At 60.5% G+C, this 17543-nt stretch overlaps 1 protein-coding gene across 6 annotated transcripts in view; it reads left to right on the forward strand.

Annotated features, from left to right (window-relative positions):
• Nucleotides 1-17543, forward strand: part of PIEZO1 (piezo type mechanosensitive ion channel component 1 (Er blood group)) — a 67048-nt gene that overhangs the window by 33781 nt on the left and 15724 nt on the right. For 4 of the 6 annotated variants that reach the window (XM_019654502.1, XM_019654497.1, XM_019654499.1 and 1 more), the window contains exons 3-22: nt 5569-5691; nt 6733-6775; nt 6890-7028; nt 10128-10296; nt 10447-10660; nt 10765-10936; nt 11077-11190; nt 11262-11355; nt 12093-12193; nt 12736-12996; nt 13582-13693; nt 13774-13952; nt 14036-14184; nt 14324-14506; nt 14916-15028; nt 15152-15312; nt 15454-15630; nt 16229-16354; nt 16465-16665; nt 17183-17387. In XM_019654502.1, the coding sequence (XP_019510047.1) occupies nt 5569-5691; nt 6733-6775; nt 6890-7028; nt 10128-10296; nt 10447-10660; nt 10765-10936; nt 11077-11190; nt 11262-11355; nt 12093-12193; nt 12736-12996; nt 13582-13693; nt 13774-13952; nt 14036-14184; nt 14324-14506; nt 14916-15028; nt 15152-15312; nt 15454-15630; nt 16229-16354; nt 16465-16665; nt 17183-17387 (3036 nt within the window). The remainder of the gene's footprint in view (nt 1-5568; nt 5692-6732; nt 6776-6889; nt 7029-10127; nt 10297-10446; nt 10661-10764; nt 10937-11076; nt 11191-11261; nt 11356-12092; nt 12194-12735; nt 12997-13581; nt 13694-13773; nt 13953-14035; nt 14185-14323; nt 14507-14915; nt 15029-15151; nt 15313-15453; nt 15631-16228; nt 16355-16464; nt 16666-17182; nt 17388-17543) is intronic. The other 2 variants (XM_019654498.1, XM_019654500.1) reach the window with 1 other exon arrangement.

Raw genomic sequence — 17543 nt, forward strand, 5'->3', positions numbered from 1 at the left:
TTGGGAGGCGTGGGGGCCTCTGAGTGTCCTGTGGCTGATGAAACAATCACCGCACTGAGGGGCTGGAACCACATGCGTTTGTTCTCTCATGTCTGGAGGTCAGAAGTCCTGCAACGTCTCCCGCGGCCCGAATCAGGGGTCACAGGGCTGGTTCCTCCTGGAGGCTCTAGGGGAAAACACGTTTGCTAGTTTTTTCTGGCTTCTTGGCCTGAGACTCCTTCCTCCATCATTCAGGCTGGCAATGGCCGGTCAAGTGTCACCCCCGTCACACTGACTCTGGCCCTCCTGCTCCTCTCCCATCATTAGGACCGTATGATGACACTGGGCCCGCACAGGGACCCAGGATCAGCCCCTGTTTTAAGGTCAGCTTATTGCCAATCTGATTCCCCTTCACCGTGTAAGGAAACTTACTCATGGGGTCGAGGCACTGAGGTGTGGATGCGCTGTGGGAGGGGTCATTCTGCCTCCCACGCGGGGACAGGTCACCCCCTCCCTGGCCTGTTACACTGGCTCTAACCACCCCACCAGGCTGCCTCCTTGCTTGGAAGTTTGCAGAGGGCATTGGTCTTGGAATACATGGAGAGTTCAGGTGCAGAGAAGAGGCTAGGAGCTGCTGGGGACCAGGCCAGACCCCTCCCAGGCTGACTCAGCTGTTCACCCAAGACTCCCCAGCTCAGGCCAGCTGGGGCCCCCTCACCTCCCCTCCCTGGGAGAGGGCCTGCTGGGCCACCCATGCCGTCCCCTTCTCTCCGTGGAGCCAGTTCTGTCTGTTCCCAGGCCCTCAGCTAAAAGCTGCTTGTCCCGTAAATATTCCAGTAAATATTTCATGCCCCTTACGTGACTGGAAACACTTTCCTCTGATCGGCAGTAGAGGAAGCACAGGCTCCTGCCAGGCCAGGGCCAGGACAGGAGTCTGGAGTGGGGAGGGTTAGGATGCAGAGGGAGAGACACTTGGGAAGACTTCCCTCCTGGCCTCTGTCTGTCCATCTGCCGGCCTCAGAGGCTCTGCAGAGACAGGAAGACTGTGGGTTTTTCCGGGCAGGAAAGAGGAAAGTGGGAGTCCTGCCCATGCCTGAGCGCCTGGCCAAGGGTTCATGAGTTGTGCAGCGCTGGGCCTTGGCTCCGGCAGCTGGTGGAAGGTCTGATGCTGCCTGGGGCCCCTGTGGGCACTCACCCCTGGCCCCATCCCCACGTGGGTGTCAGCCTGACCCAAGGAGAGCTGGGCTGGAGCTCCCTGTTCAAGGAGGGGAGGAGTCTGGAGGCATCTGCCTCAGTGTTTCCTCAGGGAGTTCCAGCTCCTTCCTTGGTCACTTCGCCCAGCAGTGGGGGCCGCTGTGCAGGGGCTAGGGCTGTGGGTGGGTGTGAGCCATGTGCCCACAAAGGGCAGGGCGGAGGTGCAACAGAAGCTGCAGGGAGACTGGGGGGGGGTCCACTCCCAATGACCTGATTAACATTTAGGGACTCAAGGGGCCCACCCCTGCCTTAGAGCAAAATCCACCTGAGGCCGTCCTGCCGGCACCTGAGTTTTGCTTTAACTTAGGTGCTTGCACGAAGGGTGGAGGTGGACCTGTCTGGTCCACTTCTCAGAGCAGCACACGTGAGGATCCCTAATATCTGTTAGAAGATGAGATGAGGGTCCCCTGTGTGTAATTCCCGGCATCTTATCCCAAACAACGTGTTTTGTGATCACATGCCTGTGAACAGAGGTTGCCCCCCGCCCGGCGCTCGGCAGAGCAGATGATGCACCCCCTCCCCCAACAGATTTACACGCTGCCCTGTCCCTGTCCTGTCCCCATCCTGCCTCCAGCACCCTGGACCCTCCTTGGTGAGATGGGGCCTCGGACAACTGGAAGACATGCTTCCCTCGGCTTCTCAGAGCGCTTCCTGGAACACCCACGTGCACCCCATGGGCGCTGCTTGGCCCTTGCCAGGCTGTGTGTTTGGGGGGAGGGGAGGCTCATCATAGCCCAGGAGCTCCGCCCTGAGGCTGGCGCCACCCCTGCAAGGGACCTAGGCTACCCTAGAAAAGGACAGTGTGAGCAGGGCCTTCGTGGACCACAATTCAGAGGGAAACCAAGGGTGGCAGGTTGGGGATCTGTGGACTGTGACAGGGAGGGGGCAGCAGGAATCGGGGCCCTGACGAGGGTGGAGACGCTATGGAGCCTTTGTAGGCTGAGCACCCACCATCAGGCCAATTTTGGGGACTCAGACCCGGGGCTCCTGCTCTGGGTCAGACAGATGCTCTTTTACAAACCCTCCTTTGGGAGGATTCCCCCTCACCCCACGCTTCCTGTGCTTCTGGGCCCCATAGATTCCCAGCCCCACTTTCTGTTTCTCTGAAGATTCCTGCCTGAGCCTGAAGCCCCTAAGTGGGAGCCCTGGCACCTTCAGGACAGGTGATTTCTATGCCCACCCTTCCCCCGCCATGGACAGAAGTGAGGTGTACCTGCCACACAAGGGCGGGGCCTTGTCCATCTACGGTGCTCCCGGCCCATGCGGTCCTCCTCGCGTGTTGAGTGACATTTAGTTCCCCAGTGGAGAGGGCAGGTAGCACCTTCCAGCAACTGTAATGGATGGTCCAATGCCCTCCTCCTGTTCTCCTCAGCTTCCCTCTCCCTTGCCCACTAATGGCACCCGTTCCTCCCAGCACTGAGAGCCGAACCTCAGAGTCCACAGGGACTTGTTTCCAGCACCTCTAATGGGCCCCGGCCACATCCCTTATCCCTCCTGAGCAGATGCAAGAATCCGTCACCTGCCTGACCCCCTGCTTGCCCACAGCCACAGCTGCCCTCTGAGCGCACCCATTCCTGCTGCCCATGCGTGCATTCCCAGGGGACTGGCCACTCCCAGCTCTGTCGGGTTTGGGCAGGCGGGAGAGCATCCCAGCTTTGATAAGCGTCCTGCTGAGTGCCAGGCACGGCCTCCTTTGGACAGGACAGGCCAGGCCCCCCTCCTTAGAGGTCAGACCAGCAGAAGAGGTGGAGGAGCTGACCGAGCGGGGCTAAGCAGAGCCCCGGAGGGGAGGAATTGGAGAAGCCACCAGACATCCAAGGAGGCACCTGCAGCTCAGGGCTGGGGCCGGGGAGGGGTGTGTGGCTGTTAGAGATGGACATTTTGGGGCACTGGCAAGCACATGGGGGCGGGGGGTCCATGAGCACACCCGGAGAAGAGGGCCAGGTTGCAGCACCTGCCTCAGCAGGGCATCACTCAGGCACACGTTTCCCGTCCCAGGGGTGCCTCTTGGACCCTCCCTGCCTCTTCTAGCTGGGTAGGAGGAGCTAAAGCCACAGATCCAGGGCTCCGGCGGCCGTTTGGCTCGGTCCTGACTCAGGGTCCAGGACACTGTGCTGCTGGCTGAGAAGTGAACCGGGAAGGGGAGGGGAAGACGGTGGGAAGTGCTGACACGCCTGCCAGACAGAGGTACAGGGGTGTTGGATGGGAAGGCTATCAGGCATGAGTCAGGTAGGTCGTTGGGTTGCTCTCTTGCCAAGGGGCCTTAGCCCTGGTTCTTCCCTACCTGGCTTGCAGGCCCTGGCACGTATGGGCAACACGTCAGTCTTGGTAGTGCCATCAATGCCAGCGTCAGGTGTCTGTGGCTTGGGAGCAGGGTGAGTCCACAGAGTGGGGTAGGGGCGGCTCTGGCCAGGTGCCCTCCCACCACATCACCCATTGGGACTTCCTGGATCTGCAAGAGAAAGGCCATGCAGGCAGGCTGGGCAGAGGGCAGGCTGAGCAGTGGTACAAGGGGAGCTCTGCCTTCTCGCCCTGTGGCTCCTATGGACTCCTAGTGGGGCGAGGTGCAGGCCGGCCCCTGGAAGGTTCTCCCCCCACCCCCACTCCTGGAGCCCTGCACAGCGCCCCACTGGCAGCCCAGCTCTGCACTCCTGTGGGGAGGCCTGCGGCCTCGTCTTCCTCTTGGCCTGGGGCTCTGAGCAGAGGGGCCCAGCCAGGGCCCAGGGCCAGGCTCTCCCATTCATTTTCCATTTCTCCTTCCCACCAGCGTGCTGTTTCTTCCACAGCTCCACCCTGCCCGCCCTCTTGCTCACCCCTGCTCACCGCAGGTTCAGCGGCTGTAATCGAAGGGTCAGAATGTTAGGACTAGGAGGGACCTAGACATGAGCAAGGCAGAGAAGCTGTTCAGATCCTGTCTGGGGGCCTTTCTCAGCCGCCTGGGGGAGTCCTTCTTTGAGCCTGGCTTCCTTTGGTAAAGTCAGACGAGACAGTGGGTGAATGATGAAGGACTTGGCCTTTACTGGGGGTGCTCACATGTCATTCCAGAAGTGTCACCGCCTGGGCCAGCCTTGGGGGAGGGGAGACAGGCCAATTCTGAGGCTATTCAACAAATAATGATTATGCTGATAGATAGTGAATAAAATGGATAGGGGCCCTGAGCTCTCCAGTCTCTTTTGGGCAGGAGAAAGAAGGCTGGTTTAATGGTGACCCCATCTGTCCCCGAACTCTGGGAAGTTGAAAAAGGGGCCCAGGAGCTCTGCAAGTTGTCAGTAGCAAATCAGCTGGCCAGCAAGGGTGAGGACCTGAGGACTCCAGCCAAAAAGCTAGGGACTGGAGCAGGAAGCTGCCTGCAGCCAGTGTCCTAACCCCAGGATTCAGAGCTCAGAGTGCAGTAGTCAGAACCGAGCAGAGGTCTCTGGTCCCAGCCCCTGAGCAGAGTGGGAGCTGCCCACCCACTCTCAGGACAGAGGTTACTCCAGGTCTCCCTGAGTACTCCCTGCACACAGGCCACAGCCGCCCAGCCCTCTCGCAGCAGCCAAGGCCTCCCTGCCAGGTGGGCTGAGTCCCACTACCCAGGGAGCAGGGTCTAGACATGCTTATGAATGCCACATCCTGCCAGGCTCCAGGCGAAGAGAGGGCCCTTATCCAGGGCTGCCCCTGCCTGCGTTCCTGGGCTCCTGGGCCCGGCTCTGCCCTGGTTTCTCCTCCCACGAGGAGGGCCCCCAGGATGATGAAACACGGCCTGTGAGGCTCTCAGCCAGTGGCCATCTTTCCTGTCTGCAATGACTCGTTCCGCGCACACGATGGAAGCGTTTAGCCTCATGATACCCCCCCAGGAGGGCGAGGCTTGCCCCACTTTTCTTGAAGAGCCAGGATCCCCGTCCGGCTCTCCTCTACCTACCCATCCCAGTGCATGTTTTTAGTCCACACGGATGAAGCAGTGCTGTGTGGCCAGGGCCAAGCAGAGTGACACAGATGTTTGCCGGACACGTGAATAAACCTGAAGGTGTCTCCTCAATCCTAGAGGCCTTTCCAGCGCTGGCTCCTGCCCCCCCCACTGCCCCCATCCCCCCAGGCAGCATGCAAGCTGGTGTGCTGTGCTCTGCTGACTCGCCCGCGTCTTTGTGTCTATGGGCAAGTCACTTCACCTCTCTGTGTCCATAAATCAGGGGTCTTATAGTGCCCACTCATGGGGCTATTGTGCATGGTTGGTCAGTGGAATGGTACAGAGCACTGCATGAGATCATCTACTGATGGCCCCCTGGAGCCCCATGTACGTGCTCAGTGTCTATCCAGGGCTGCGGGCCAGCCTCACCCCTCCCGCTCTGCCTGTAGGTCACACTGGCCGCCTCCTCCGAGCCCTGTTGTGCTTTAGCCTCCTCTTCCTGGCAGCTCACCTCGCCTTCCAGATATGTCTACACACCGTGCCTGGCCTGGACCAGCTTCTGGGGTCGAACTGTGAGTCACTGAGGGGTGGGGAAGGGGGTGCCTAGGGGCAGCAGGCCTGGGGGAGAGCTAGTGGCCTCCCTGAGCTAACTGGAGGATGGAGGGGAGAGAGGGAGCCACCACAGTCCTGCAGGAACCTCGGATCTCCTTGGGGAGGTTGGCTGCCCTGCCTCACCCAGGCTTTGCCTAATGTGGGCCGCCCCTGAGTGCCTGTCCACAATTTATGTCTAGCAGAGATGGTCCAAGTTAAGTGCCCCAGTAATGGCTGACCGTGGGGCTGGGCTGAGCACCAGTGTGGTGCTCAGCCCAGAACCTGGAGTCTGGCTCTTGGGACAGCCCTGATCTCAGGCCCCTCCCGGTGTCAGCATCTTCCTCCAGTGCGTGCTGGGGCTTACAGACTCAGCCCCACTGCCCTGCATCCTTTCACCCCATGGCTGGTCTCTCCAGCTGGCACTCAGCCCTCCAAGTCCGTTGACATCAACATGCCAATCTTCAGATGAGGGAGCCCTAGGCTCCCAGTCCTCCCGCCTGGCCAGGATCTCCCACCTCTAGGTTCTCCAGGCCCCCACCTGGGCAGGAACAGTGCCCCACCCGACTTCCCATTTCATTCCGTGATGAATGTGTCCCTCCTGCAGTTTAGAAACTGGACGGAAGTCAGGTGCCTTGCTGGTGTACTGGTCCTGGCAGCTCTGAGACCAGGACTCTCTACGCTGACCCCCCAAGGAGCAGCTGGCCCTGGCTGATGGGTCTGAGAGCCTGGCTCGGCCTCTCAGACACTTTGACCCTGTGAAGGCCGCATCCCCCACAGCTAGGCTGTGAATCCCATTCTGTCAGGCAGAACTGATAGGCCTTTGATCTGCCTGGCTTTCCTGGCTGGGCCTTAGTTTCCGTACCAGTAAAAGCAGTGTTTTCGAGCATCTTAGAAAGCAGCTACAGGTGCCCTGGAAGATCAGGGGTTCTATGACTCTGAGGCGCTGAGGGCCTCTTGGTGACAGGAGGGGGTTGTTTGGGACCCACCCACTTGACCCAGTTCCCCTGTGCCTTTCTCCACAGGCAGCCACTGGGAGAACCTCTCCCGACTTGTGGGTGTCACGAGGTAAGACCCCAGGGGATTTCCTGAGCCCAAGAGTGGGGTCCCCCTACTCCATGCCCCACCTCCTTGGGCACCTGCCTCCCTGGGCCAACCAGTGGGCTCTCCTGCCCATCACAGGCTGGACCTGAAGGACATCCCGAACGCCGTGCGGCTGGTGGCCCCCGACTTGGGCATCCTGGTGGTCTCTGCCGTGTGCCTTGGCCTCTGTGGGCGCCTCACACGGGAAGCCCGGCAGAGTCAGTACACCCGAGAGCTGGTGAGCTGTGGCGGACAGGGCATGTGTGTGGAGGAGCGGCGTTTTAGAGCTGTATCCTGGACACTTGAGGACTGTTTTACTTTCCTTTTCTGTTCGTTTTTAACAAACGTGGGGTTTTAGTGGTAAAAGTCAATATGTGTGAATCATGAAGAGATACGACACTAGAATGGAGATAAGGTGCACGTCCCATGGGAGGGGGACACACTTTAAGACCTGGTTCTGTCAGGGCTTCATCTTGGGGAACACCTGCCGGGACCCCAGACAGCATCTGCACCCTTAGAGATCATCCTGGAGGAGATTCTTTGTGGTCACAGGACAGTAGGAAGTCAGCAGTGCTGGAAGATGGTCTGTACCAAATATCAGGGAGACCTAAGGACAGATGGACTGATGGACACTGGGATGGATGTTTAAGAAGCCATGCCTGCAGTGGCATCGATGGGTTTGTGACAAGGTGTGGGCTATGTAGGCTCACAGGCCAGCAAGAAACTAAATCAGAGACTCTGTCCTTGGAGGGTCTAGAGTCTTCCACTCGGGACAAGGCATGTGTGTGGGACCCTCGATGTCCTCGGCCGAAGACTCAGCACTCTTTTCTCTCTCTCGCAAAGGCTGCAGTCGCAAGCCCACCTGGGCCTTCCATCCAGTAGGGCCTTGTCTCCAGGGCTGGGTGGGATCTGTGACCACCTAGAAGTCCCAGTATGAGAGCCTCCTGGGGCCACAGGCTCCTCTCACGCCCCCAGCCCCAGTGTCCTTTTGTCCAGTATCAGGTTTGCAAGGCATGAGGGCCTTGACCTACCGAGAAGCCCAGAGAGGGGAGGGAGTTTCCCAGAGCAGGTCAGGACAACTCAGCCTGCAGCTCAGCCGGCCGGCTGTCCCACCGCTGCCCCATCCCACAGGGCAAGGCTGGCACCCCCATTTCAGAGGGGGAAATAGGGTCTTGGTGGTCAAGTAACTCTTCCAGGTCTTCGTGGGAAGTTGAGCCAGAGCCACCTGCCCTCAGAGCCCACTCCTTTCCCACAGGGGTGCTTGGGCACCAGCGGGTGCATGGGCCAGGCCTGCCTCTGGTTTCCTCATTAGCAAAGCCAGGGCTTCCTGGAACAGGCCTGCCGGGAAGGGGTTGGACTGTTTCTGAAACCTGTGGGTGGGCAGGAGGGGTCAGCCCCCGACTCCACACTGCCCATTGGGGCTGGACTCCGGTCTGCTGGGCAACTGGGATAAGTCATCTTCGCCTGAGTATCCTCAGTGGCATAAAGCCTGTGTCATCCTGCCAGCCCAGGGGCGATGGGTATGGACAGACCTCAGAGCAAGGCAGTGGGGGGCGTCCTTCACAGGTGCCCAGTTTTAAAGCCCAGAGCTAGGAGCAGCCCAAACACCGCATGACACCACCTGGCAGGGCCACATGCACACATGATACACACAATTGTGTAGGTGTACATGCCCCGATTGTCATGCCCATGTACGTGCATGCCCTGAGGGGGTGAGATGGGCTGCAGTGGGAGGTCAGGAGACGAGTGGACACCTCTGCCCAGTTCCCCTGGATTGTCCTATGGGACCAGTCGAGTCAGGATGGAGCCAGGCCTGGTTGGGCCGGATGCCATGGGTGGCCTCCAAGCACCTGTCTTTCTACCCAGCAGCTGCCTCTGTTTTTCTCACTCCCAGAAATGCTCATTTTTCACAGGCCTTCTCAGAAGCTTTCCCAGGGCCTGGGCCAGGCTGTGGGCGGGGGTGAGCTCAGGCCTGGCTGCCGTACCTTCCAGCAGCCATCTCCCCGATCTGGGCCGGCTAGGGCCTCCCACTCCTTGCATTCCGGGGTCTAAAGGGAGAACCCTGGTTCTACAGTCTGACCTCAGCGGCCTGGGTATTGCTGTGATATCCTGGGTCCTGGATATCCTGTAGCCCTGTTCTCTTGGCCTGCCCGCTCCCCTGCAGCTCAACTGCACCTCCCTGGGGCCTCCCCATCCCCCACAGGCTCTATGAGGGCAGGGTCTGCCTGGTTCATCTCTCCTTTCCAGTCCTTACCTGCATTTGACAGATGGGAGAGAGACTCAGAGAATTTAGGTGACTTGCCCAAGGCTGCACAGATGGGAGACGGGAGCTGGTTGTGACCAGGTCAGCTAGCTCCAGAGCCTGTGCTCTTAGCCCGACGCCTAGGGCTGCCTCAACCTCTGGGAGAGGCACAGGCAGGGCTCTCATTTTATAGGAAGGGACCCAGGGCAGGGCCTGGGCATCTGACACAGAGTTTGTGTTCTTTCTGCCTCACCCTGGCTCTCCTTGATGTCCAGGAAACAGCTCCATTCTGGGAAGCCTTACGGTAGGGCCGGAGAAGCAGGGGGAGGGCTGGAAGGGCCGTCCTGTTTCCTCCTAGGTAGTCGGCCACCTCCATCCCTCCAGAGGTTTGGCCTCCAGAAGAGCTGGCAGGAGGCACCAAGACACCCCAGTACCTGGCCATACCCTCAGGGCCTGCTCCTCACTTTCCAGAGGCCCCATGGGCAGCAGAGAGGGAGCAGGGTACAAACAGCCATGTAATCTGGCGTCCCTTCCAAGCTTCTCCTTTTTCACTTATAAGGAAAATGTTGCTTCAGCCCATGGAACCAAGTACAGCAGTCTAAAGGTGCTTTGTAAACTGTAAAGTGAAGTGCACACACGTGCGTGTACTGCTTTCTTTTTTTCTAAAAATCCTTACCTTAGGCCCTCTCAGGAGCCAAACTGAGCAGGACCAGGGCCTTCCAGGACATATACAGGAACCTGTGGGACCTGCCTGTCCTCAGGGGGTCCCCGGGTCTAGATGGGGAGATAAAGAAGAGGCCTTTGAGGGGTCCCAGAATAGTTCAAGGTCAGCCTGCATGGGTCAGTCATTGTGTGCGCCAGGGTTGGCTTGAGCATGTTTTGGGGCCAGAGTGGGCTGCCTCCAGGAAGGCCTCCAGGGCTGTGAACTTTGAGTGAGGCCGTGGGAAGATGGTGGGCAGACCTTGGGCACAGAGGGTGGCCCAGGTCCACACTTGGGCTAGCAGCCTGTTGGCCCTTGGAGAAGCAGTACCTCTCCGTCCCTTGTGGCTTGAGTGCTGTGCCCCTGACCTCCATCCCTCCCTGTGACCTTGGCAGGACGATGATGACAGGGAAGTGGACACTGGCTCCCCAGTGGGGCTGCAAGGAGCCCCTGCGCTGGCCCCCAAGCGAAGGTCGCGGCTGGCCACCCGGTTCCGGATCACAGCTCACTGGCTGCTAGTGGCCGCCGGGCGGACCCTGGCCATAGTGCTGCTCGCGCTGGCAGGTACCCACTGGGAAAAGAACGGGGATCCTGGCGCTGACCATCACACCGGGAGGGCTTTTGGCATCTGCCAAACTCCCTGCTGACCAATGAGATGGAAGTTGCACAGCCTCTGCCAGGCATGACCCTGTGTGCCTCTCTCTGGTCCTGCAGGCATCGCTCACCCCTCAGCCTTCTCCAGTGTCTACTTCCTGGTCTTCCTGGCCATCTGCACCTGGTGGGCCTGCCACTTTCCGATCAGCCCCCTGGGCTTCAGCGCACTCTGTGTCGTGGTGGGATGCTTTGGCGCTGGCCATCTCATCTGTCTCTACTGCTACCAGATGCCCTTCGCCCAGGACATACTCCCACCTGCCAGCATCTGGGCCAGGTAAGGGCTCGCCACACAGGTCCCCCTCTGTCCCCTCATCCTGGACCTGCCCACCTGCCCCCACAATCTTGGTCAGAGGTCAGTGTGATGCCTTCTCTGGGCAGGGTTATTGGCCTTAAGGACTTGGTGGCCCACACCAACTGCTCCAGTTCCAACGTGCTGATCCTCAACACCAGTCACGACTGGCCTGTATACGTGAGCCCTGGCATCCTGCTGCTCCTATACTACACCGTGACCTCACTCCTGAAGCTTCGCACACACCATCCCCAGGACCAGGTGGGTGCTCGTGGCCAGCTCCCCTCCTTTGTCCTCCCCCACACTCCTCCAGACACCCACCCCCACCTCGGTCCCCTTCAGGCCATGGCCCGTGGACGTGGGCGGGGTGGGGGAACTGAGCTCTGCTTTGGTCTCTGCAGACAAAGGAAGCTGCGGGGGGTGACCCGGAGCGGGAGGTGGAACTGATGGAAGTGGACCAGTGGCCCCAGGACCACACCAGGGCTGCAGCCACCAAGGAAGAGGGCGCTGCCCAGGTAAGGAGCCCTGGCTCGGTGGTGGGGCCTAGCTCACCAGCTAGGGTCTTAACTTGGGTCTTGCCTCTCAGCGCATGACGCCCACGCCCACGGGACTTGACCCTGAAGTTGACAACTGCATCGTGCATGACCTGACCAGTCACAGCCCCATCCAGCAGCGCCCCGGTGAGTAGGACATGCCCAAGGCAGCCCAGGGACATCTCCTTTCTTGGGCACACTGGTGCTGTCCCCTGGTGGCCATTGAGTGGTCTCACCATGTCAACCTCTCCAGCTGTGCCCATTTGGGGCCATGTTGCTGACAGACACTGAGACCCTGCAGGGGGTGGGAGGAACCCCAAATCTCTCATCCTCTCCCTGCCTGCTTCCCAGCCCAGAGGACTTGACTGCTTGCCTTGGGCTGGCCCCGAGGCCAAGGGTGGCTTTGGGTCATCCAGGCGGATGCCGGCCTGGGAGCTTTGCATAGCAGCATCCTTGTGGGGAGGCCTGTGATCTCTTCCTTTGTCTTGAGCCTTGATTTCTATTTTGTGAATTGCCCCTGTGCAAAGCAGACACTGAATCGCTGGCCTCAGGAGCTGATGTCCTGGGCCTTTGTGTGCCCACAGAGCTGGGAGGGGGTCAGGGCTATCTTGTTCATCCTGTCCCTTCAGAGCCTTGGAAACCAAGGCCCGGAGAGGGGTGAGGACTGCCCAGGGTCACATGATAGTTAGGAGCAGTGTCAGTCAGCAGCCTGCCTTTTCTACCCCCAGGGCCCACCAAGTTCTGACTTTGGAGCAGCTCCCTCCTCCTGCTGGGCTGCTGCTCCAGCACTCTGGCCACATTTTAGGGCAAAATCAGGTGTGGGTGAGGGGCTCTTGCCTGTTGATGTCTGAGCTTCCCGGGTGACACCTACCCCCACACCATAGTGCGCCCCAGGCTGGCTATGCCAAAAGAGAAATCTCCGCTGCATGGCCTGGGCCACCTCATCATGGACCAGAGCTACGTGTGTGCCCTCATCGCCATGATGGTAAGGAGCAGCAGGCCTGGGGAGCCCCTCCACGGGATCCCTCACACGTACTGGGAGGCGGGTAGAGGCCCATGTTTCACAGCCTGGTGCCTCCTCACCAGACATGGATGGAGCTGCTGGGCCAAGAGCCACCCTGGCCAGCGCACAGCTGCATGTGTGAACATGTGTGTGAGTATGTGAGTGTGTGTGAGTGTGAGCATGCATATACATGACCGTGTGAGCATGTGTATGCATGTGTATGAATGTGTGTGAATGTGTGTGTGAGAATTGTATGTGAACATGTGTGCCTGTGAGAGTGTGTATGTGTGTGTGTTTGTGTGCATGTAGAGCATGTGTATGTGTGTATGTGTATGTGAGCGTGTGTGCATACCTGTGGCGTGGGGGGGGCGTGTCCGGTGCCACTGTGCTCTAGGCTGACGGGCGTGTTCGCCCTCCTGTTGGAGCACCCCCCCGGGGGCATCACCCCCTCAGCCTCCTGGGGGAGCGGGTCAGGGCTGGGCCGGGTGGACCGTGCAGCCTGCCCAGCAGCCCCTGCCGTCCAGGTGTGGAGCATTACCTACCACAGCTGGCTGACCTTTGTGCTGCTGCTCTGGGCCTGCCTCATCTGGACTGTGCGCAGCCGCCACCAGCTGGCCATGCTGTGCTCGCCCTTCATCCTGCTCTATGGGCTGGCGCTGTGTGGCCTGCGCTACGTGTGGGCCATGGACCTGCATTCTGAGCTGCCCACCACCCTGGGTCCTGTCAGCCTGCGCCAGCTGGGGCTGGAGCACACCCACTACCCCTGCCTGGATCTGGGTGCCATGGTGAGTGTCCCCCACCCCAAGGTGCCTGTGAGTGTGTGCTGGTGCCTTGGGTTTCTGCACTGTCGGTGACAATGCCACTTTGTTCATCACCCAGCTCCCGGTGGAGTGGGAGCTCCAGAGGGGCAGGCCTGTGTGTCGTGGTCACCACGGGGTCCCCACTGGCCAGCCTAGGGTACTTGCTTGAGTGAATGAGTGATGACCTTATGTCAAGGGGGTGCTGTCCCCATCTCCCTGACACAGGTTCCTTTAGTGTTCCATGCTGTCCCTGGGTCTCACCGTGCAAGACGTATGAGCCCGTGTGCATGCATGTGTATATAGACATGTATACAAACATGTGAACCTGTGCACACATATGTGTGAGCCTGTGTGGATGTGAACGTGTACAGATGTATGAGCCTGTGTGTGCATTTGCACTTGTGTGCAGGTGTGTATGTGACAGGGTGGTCTTGTGACTGCAGGGGGCCTGGCTGGTGGCTTCCCTGCTGAGGGTCTCTCCCCCACCCACATCTTCTTGGGCTGGACCCTGGTTTTGGGAGGGGCGCCAGGCTTCCCGGCCCTCAGTGACGCCGCCCCACCCTGTCCCAGTTGCTGTGCACCCTGACCTTCTGGCTCCTGCTGCGCCAATTTGTCAAGGAGAAGCTGCTGAGGAAGAAGAAGGTGCCCTCTGCACTGATGGAGGTCACCGTGGCAGAAACAGGTGAGCGGACGGGGCAGCTGGCTCAGCCCTTTTCCGCCTGGTCCTGAAATCACACCCCCTTCCCGTGACTTGGCCCGCAGAGCCCACAAGGACACGGACGCTGCTCCGGAGCCTGGGGGAGCTGGTCACAGGCCTCCACGCCAAGTACTGGATCTACGTGTGTGCCGGCATGTTCATCGTGGTCAGCTTCGCCGGCCGCCTCGTCGTCTACAAGATCGTCTACATGTTCCTCTTCCTGCTATGCCTCACCCTCTTCCAGGTGCCTGGTTGCGGGCGGGGTGGGACCCCCGTGCAGCTGAGCCTCGCCATGGGGGTCGGCTCTCACACACCCTGTCCTTGCAGGTCTACTACAGCCTGTGGAGGAAGCTGCTCAAGGTGTTCTGGTGGCTGGTGGTGGCCTACACCATGCTGGTGCTCATTGCCGTCTACACCTTCCAGTTCCAGGACTTCCCCATGTACTGGCGCAACCTGACGGGCTTCACTGACGAGCAGTGAGTTGAGGATGGGCGGACGGGCAGGCAGGCAGGTGGGCAGGCGAGGTCCTGGCATGAGCCACTCACCTCGTTGGGCCCGAGGCTCTGCGTTGTGGACCGCAGGCGCTGGGCAGTGCTGATGGCCACCCCTTCCCAGGCTCGGGGACCTGGGTCTGGAGCAGTTCAGCGTGTCCGAGCTTTTCTACAGCATCCTCATCCCCGGCTTCTTCCTGCTCGCCTGCATCCTGCAGCTGCACTACTTCCACCAGCCCTTCATGCAGCTCACCGACCTGGAGCACATCCCCCTGCCCGGCACCTGCCGCCCGCGCTGGGCTCACAGGTGCGGACCCACCGATGCTGCCACTGCCTCCGAGGGGCATGAACTCTGGTCTCAACTCACCGGGGTGGGGATGGGAGCCTGGGGGATCTACAGAGTGTTACACCACCTTGAACAGAGAAGGGCCTCATTTGGGAGGGGAAAAGCTGGTGGGATTCAGACGGGAGGACCCAGGACAGCATAAAGGCCTCAGTCACCACCTTCAAAAGCCTCAGGTGCTGGACATTTTTTCCCACCAGGGGTGGGGGGGCTTGGGTGGAATGTCAGCTGGGCTACCTGCTCTGACCTAGCAGCTGCAGCACAAACAACACAGGTCACCAAGCAGAGGCCAGAGGGTACAGGCAGGGTCTTCTGTCAGCCCCAGGAGGGCAGGAGCACAGATAGGAAGTGACACTTTGGGGCCCTGTCCTAGGCAGAACGCAACGAGCGGGACCCCACTATTACAGCAGCAGGAGGAAGAGGAGGCCCCCAGGGACGAGGGGCCAGGCACGGCTGGCTCCCATCAGGCCACACAGACCCCAGAAGGTAAGTCAGAGGGGTGGACTGCGGCCCCCAAGAGGTGAATGGGGTGTGCCGAGGAGCCGGGCCACTGGACGCCCTGTGAAGCCCAGAGTCCCCGTCCCCTTCTCACTGCCTGTCCCCCGACGGTTGCAGCCAACAAGTGGGGCCTGGTGGCCGAACGCCTGCTGGACCTGTCTGCCAGCTTCTCAAACGTCCTCACCCGCGTGCAAGTGTTTGTGTGGCGCCTGCTGGAACTACACATCTTCAAGCTGGTGGCCCTGTACACCGTCTGGGTGGCCCTCAAGGAGGTGAGCATGGGATGCACATCTTTCTTGTCTGCAGTGGCGTCGCTCAGGGCACCTCCCTGGCCTCCCTGGATCTCGGGGCCCACAGGGGAGGGAGCTGCCCTGCCTGCCTGGCTCAGCCCCACTTGTCCCACTTGCTGCCAGGTGTCTGTGATGAACCTGCTGCTGGTTGTACTCTGGGCCTTTGCCCTGCCTTACCCCCGCTTCCGGCCCATGGCCTCCTGCCTGTCCACCATATGGACCTGCATCATCATCGTGTGCAAGATGCTCTACCAGCTTAAGATCGTCAGCCCCAATGAGTACTCCAGCAACTGCACCGAGGTACAGCCACCGGGCACCACATCCCTGAGCCTCGCAAGTCTCCTGCACCTTGGGCACCAAGGGGCTGCTTCTTCAGCTCAGGGTGGTGAGGGACAGATGCAGAGGGGCGTCCTCAGGGCCAGGGGCCTCCTGGAGGAGGTGGCCTTCAGTCTGGTCTATGAAGGGATCCACTCCTCATGCCAAAGCGTCTGCGTTAGAGAAGGGTCCTGACTCGGCTGACTCGCTAGTGAAATACAGGTCATGGCATGAAGGGGCACCAAGGCCAGATGTCTCCCGGAGTGAAGTCGGGGAGCCTCAGCCAGGCAGAGAGGGGAGAGGCCGCTCAGAGGAGTGTCTACCCAGAGCTTTTTCTTTACTTCCCCCTCAGCCGCTGCCTAAAGCGTCCCCATCCATCCCCAGTCACCTGTCCCCTTCTCCATTAAGGTGGATTTGAGGCGGACAGCACCCCCACATCCCTGGCTGGGGATAGCTGTGGTCTGGCTCAGACCTGTTCCGGAGCTGTGGTTGGAGCAGGGGCCCAAGGCAGGGCTGTTGGTCTCTGGGGTCAGCGTCCAGTTACCAGCTGGGGAGCAGGTGCTGATGTCGCTCCATTCCCTAGCCCCTCCCCAACAGCACCAACCTGCAGAAGATGGAGATCAACCAGTCCTTGCTGTACCGAGGGCCTGTCGACCCGGCCAACTGGTTTGGGGTGCGGAAAGGCTTCCCGAACCTAGGCTACATCCAGGTGAGGGCAGGGGCGAGGGGGTGGGACCAAGGGGGCTCAGGCATTAGGAGCCTGGGAGGGGCCGGGGTGGGGGGCAGGAGCTGGAGGGTCCTGACTGGCCACCTCCCCAGAACCACCTGCAGATCCTGCTGCTGCTGGTGTTCGAGGCCATGGTGTACCGGCGCCAGGATCACCACCGCCGGCAGCACCAGCTGGCCCCCATGCCCGCCCAGGCCGTCTGCATTGATGGCACCCGCCAGCAGCTGGACCAGGGCCTGCTCAGCTGCATCAAGTACTTCGTCAACTTCTTCTTCTACAAATTTGGGCTGGAGGTGAGGCTGGGCGTCAACCCTCGCCCACTCTCCCAGGCGGGACTCAGCCACTGGGTGTCCGTGCTGCCCTCTGTGGGACCTTGGCCGAGCATCTGCAATGCGCAGGCCCATGGGGGCCACCTTGGGGCCACGGGGGCAGATCACCAAGAGTGCTGGGTTCTCCCGGACGAGGTCAGCCTGTAGAGTGAGGGTCAGAGACTCCATTCTGCCACCGAGCCCCCAGCCTCGATTTCCCCCTGCAAGGTGGAGTCACGTCCAGCCTCGCCATCCCTCCAGGAAGGCAGTGTGAGCTGCCATGAGTTTGTGTCTCAGGCCCCCACTCAGAGCACAATACCCTACTGCTTTGAGGCAGAGGGTGCTCTGCTCCCAGCCTGCCCAACTACCCCGTGCTGCCTGTGGCCGTCGGAGCGAGCCTGCGGGGCTTGAGGCTGCCTCCAGGCAGGACCAAGAAGGTCCCTTCCTCCAGCTCGCACGGTCTCCCATTCTCATTGCCTCCTTCCCCTTCTGCTGTCCCCAGATCTGCTTCCTGATGGCCGTGAATGTGATTGGGCAGCGCATGAACTTGATGGTCATCCTGCACGGCTGCTGGCTGGTGGCCATCCTTACCCGCCGGCGCCGCAGGGCCATCGCCCACCTCTGGCCCAACTACTGCCTCTTCCTGACACTCTTCCTGCTGTACCAGTACCTGCTGTGCCTGGGCATCCCCCCGGCCCTGTGCATTGGTGAGCGGGGCGCAGGCTACGTGCAGGGGCTTGAGCACTGAGGGAGCCAGAGTGCGTGGCCGTGGCCACATGGAAGCGCACAGGGTGTTTCCCACCTGCCCTGGGCTCCTCCAGCTCCTGGAGTTGGCCTCAGCCTCCCTCACCATTCCGCAGCCT

The sequence above is a fragment of the Hipposideros armiger genome, unplaced genomic scaffold (genome assembly GCF_001890085.2).
Source record: "Hipposideros armiger isolate ML-2016 unplaced genomic scaffold, ASM189008v1 scaffold_224, whole genome shotgun sequence".
Classification (NCBI taxonomy): Eukaryota; Metazoa; Chordata; class Mammalia; order Chiroptera; family Hipposideridae; genus Hipposideros; species Hipposideros armiger.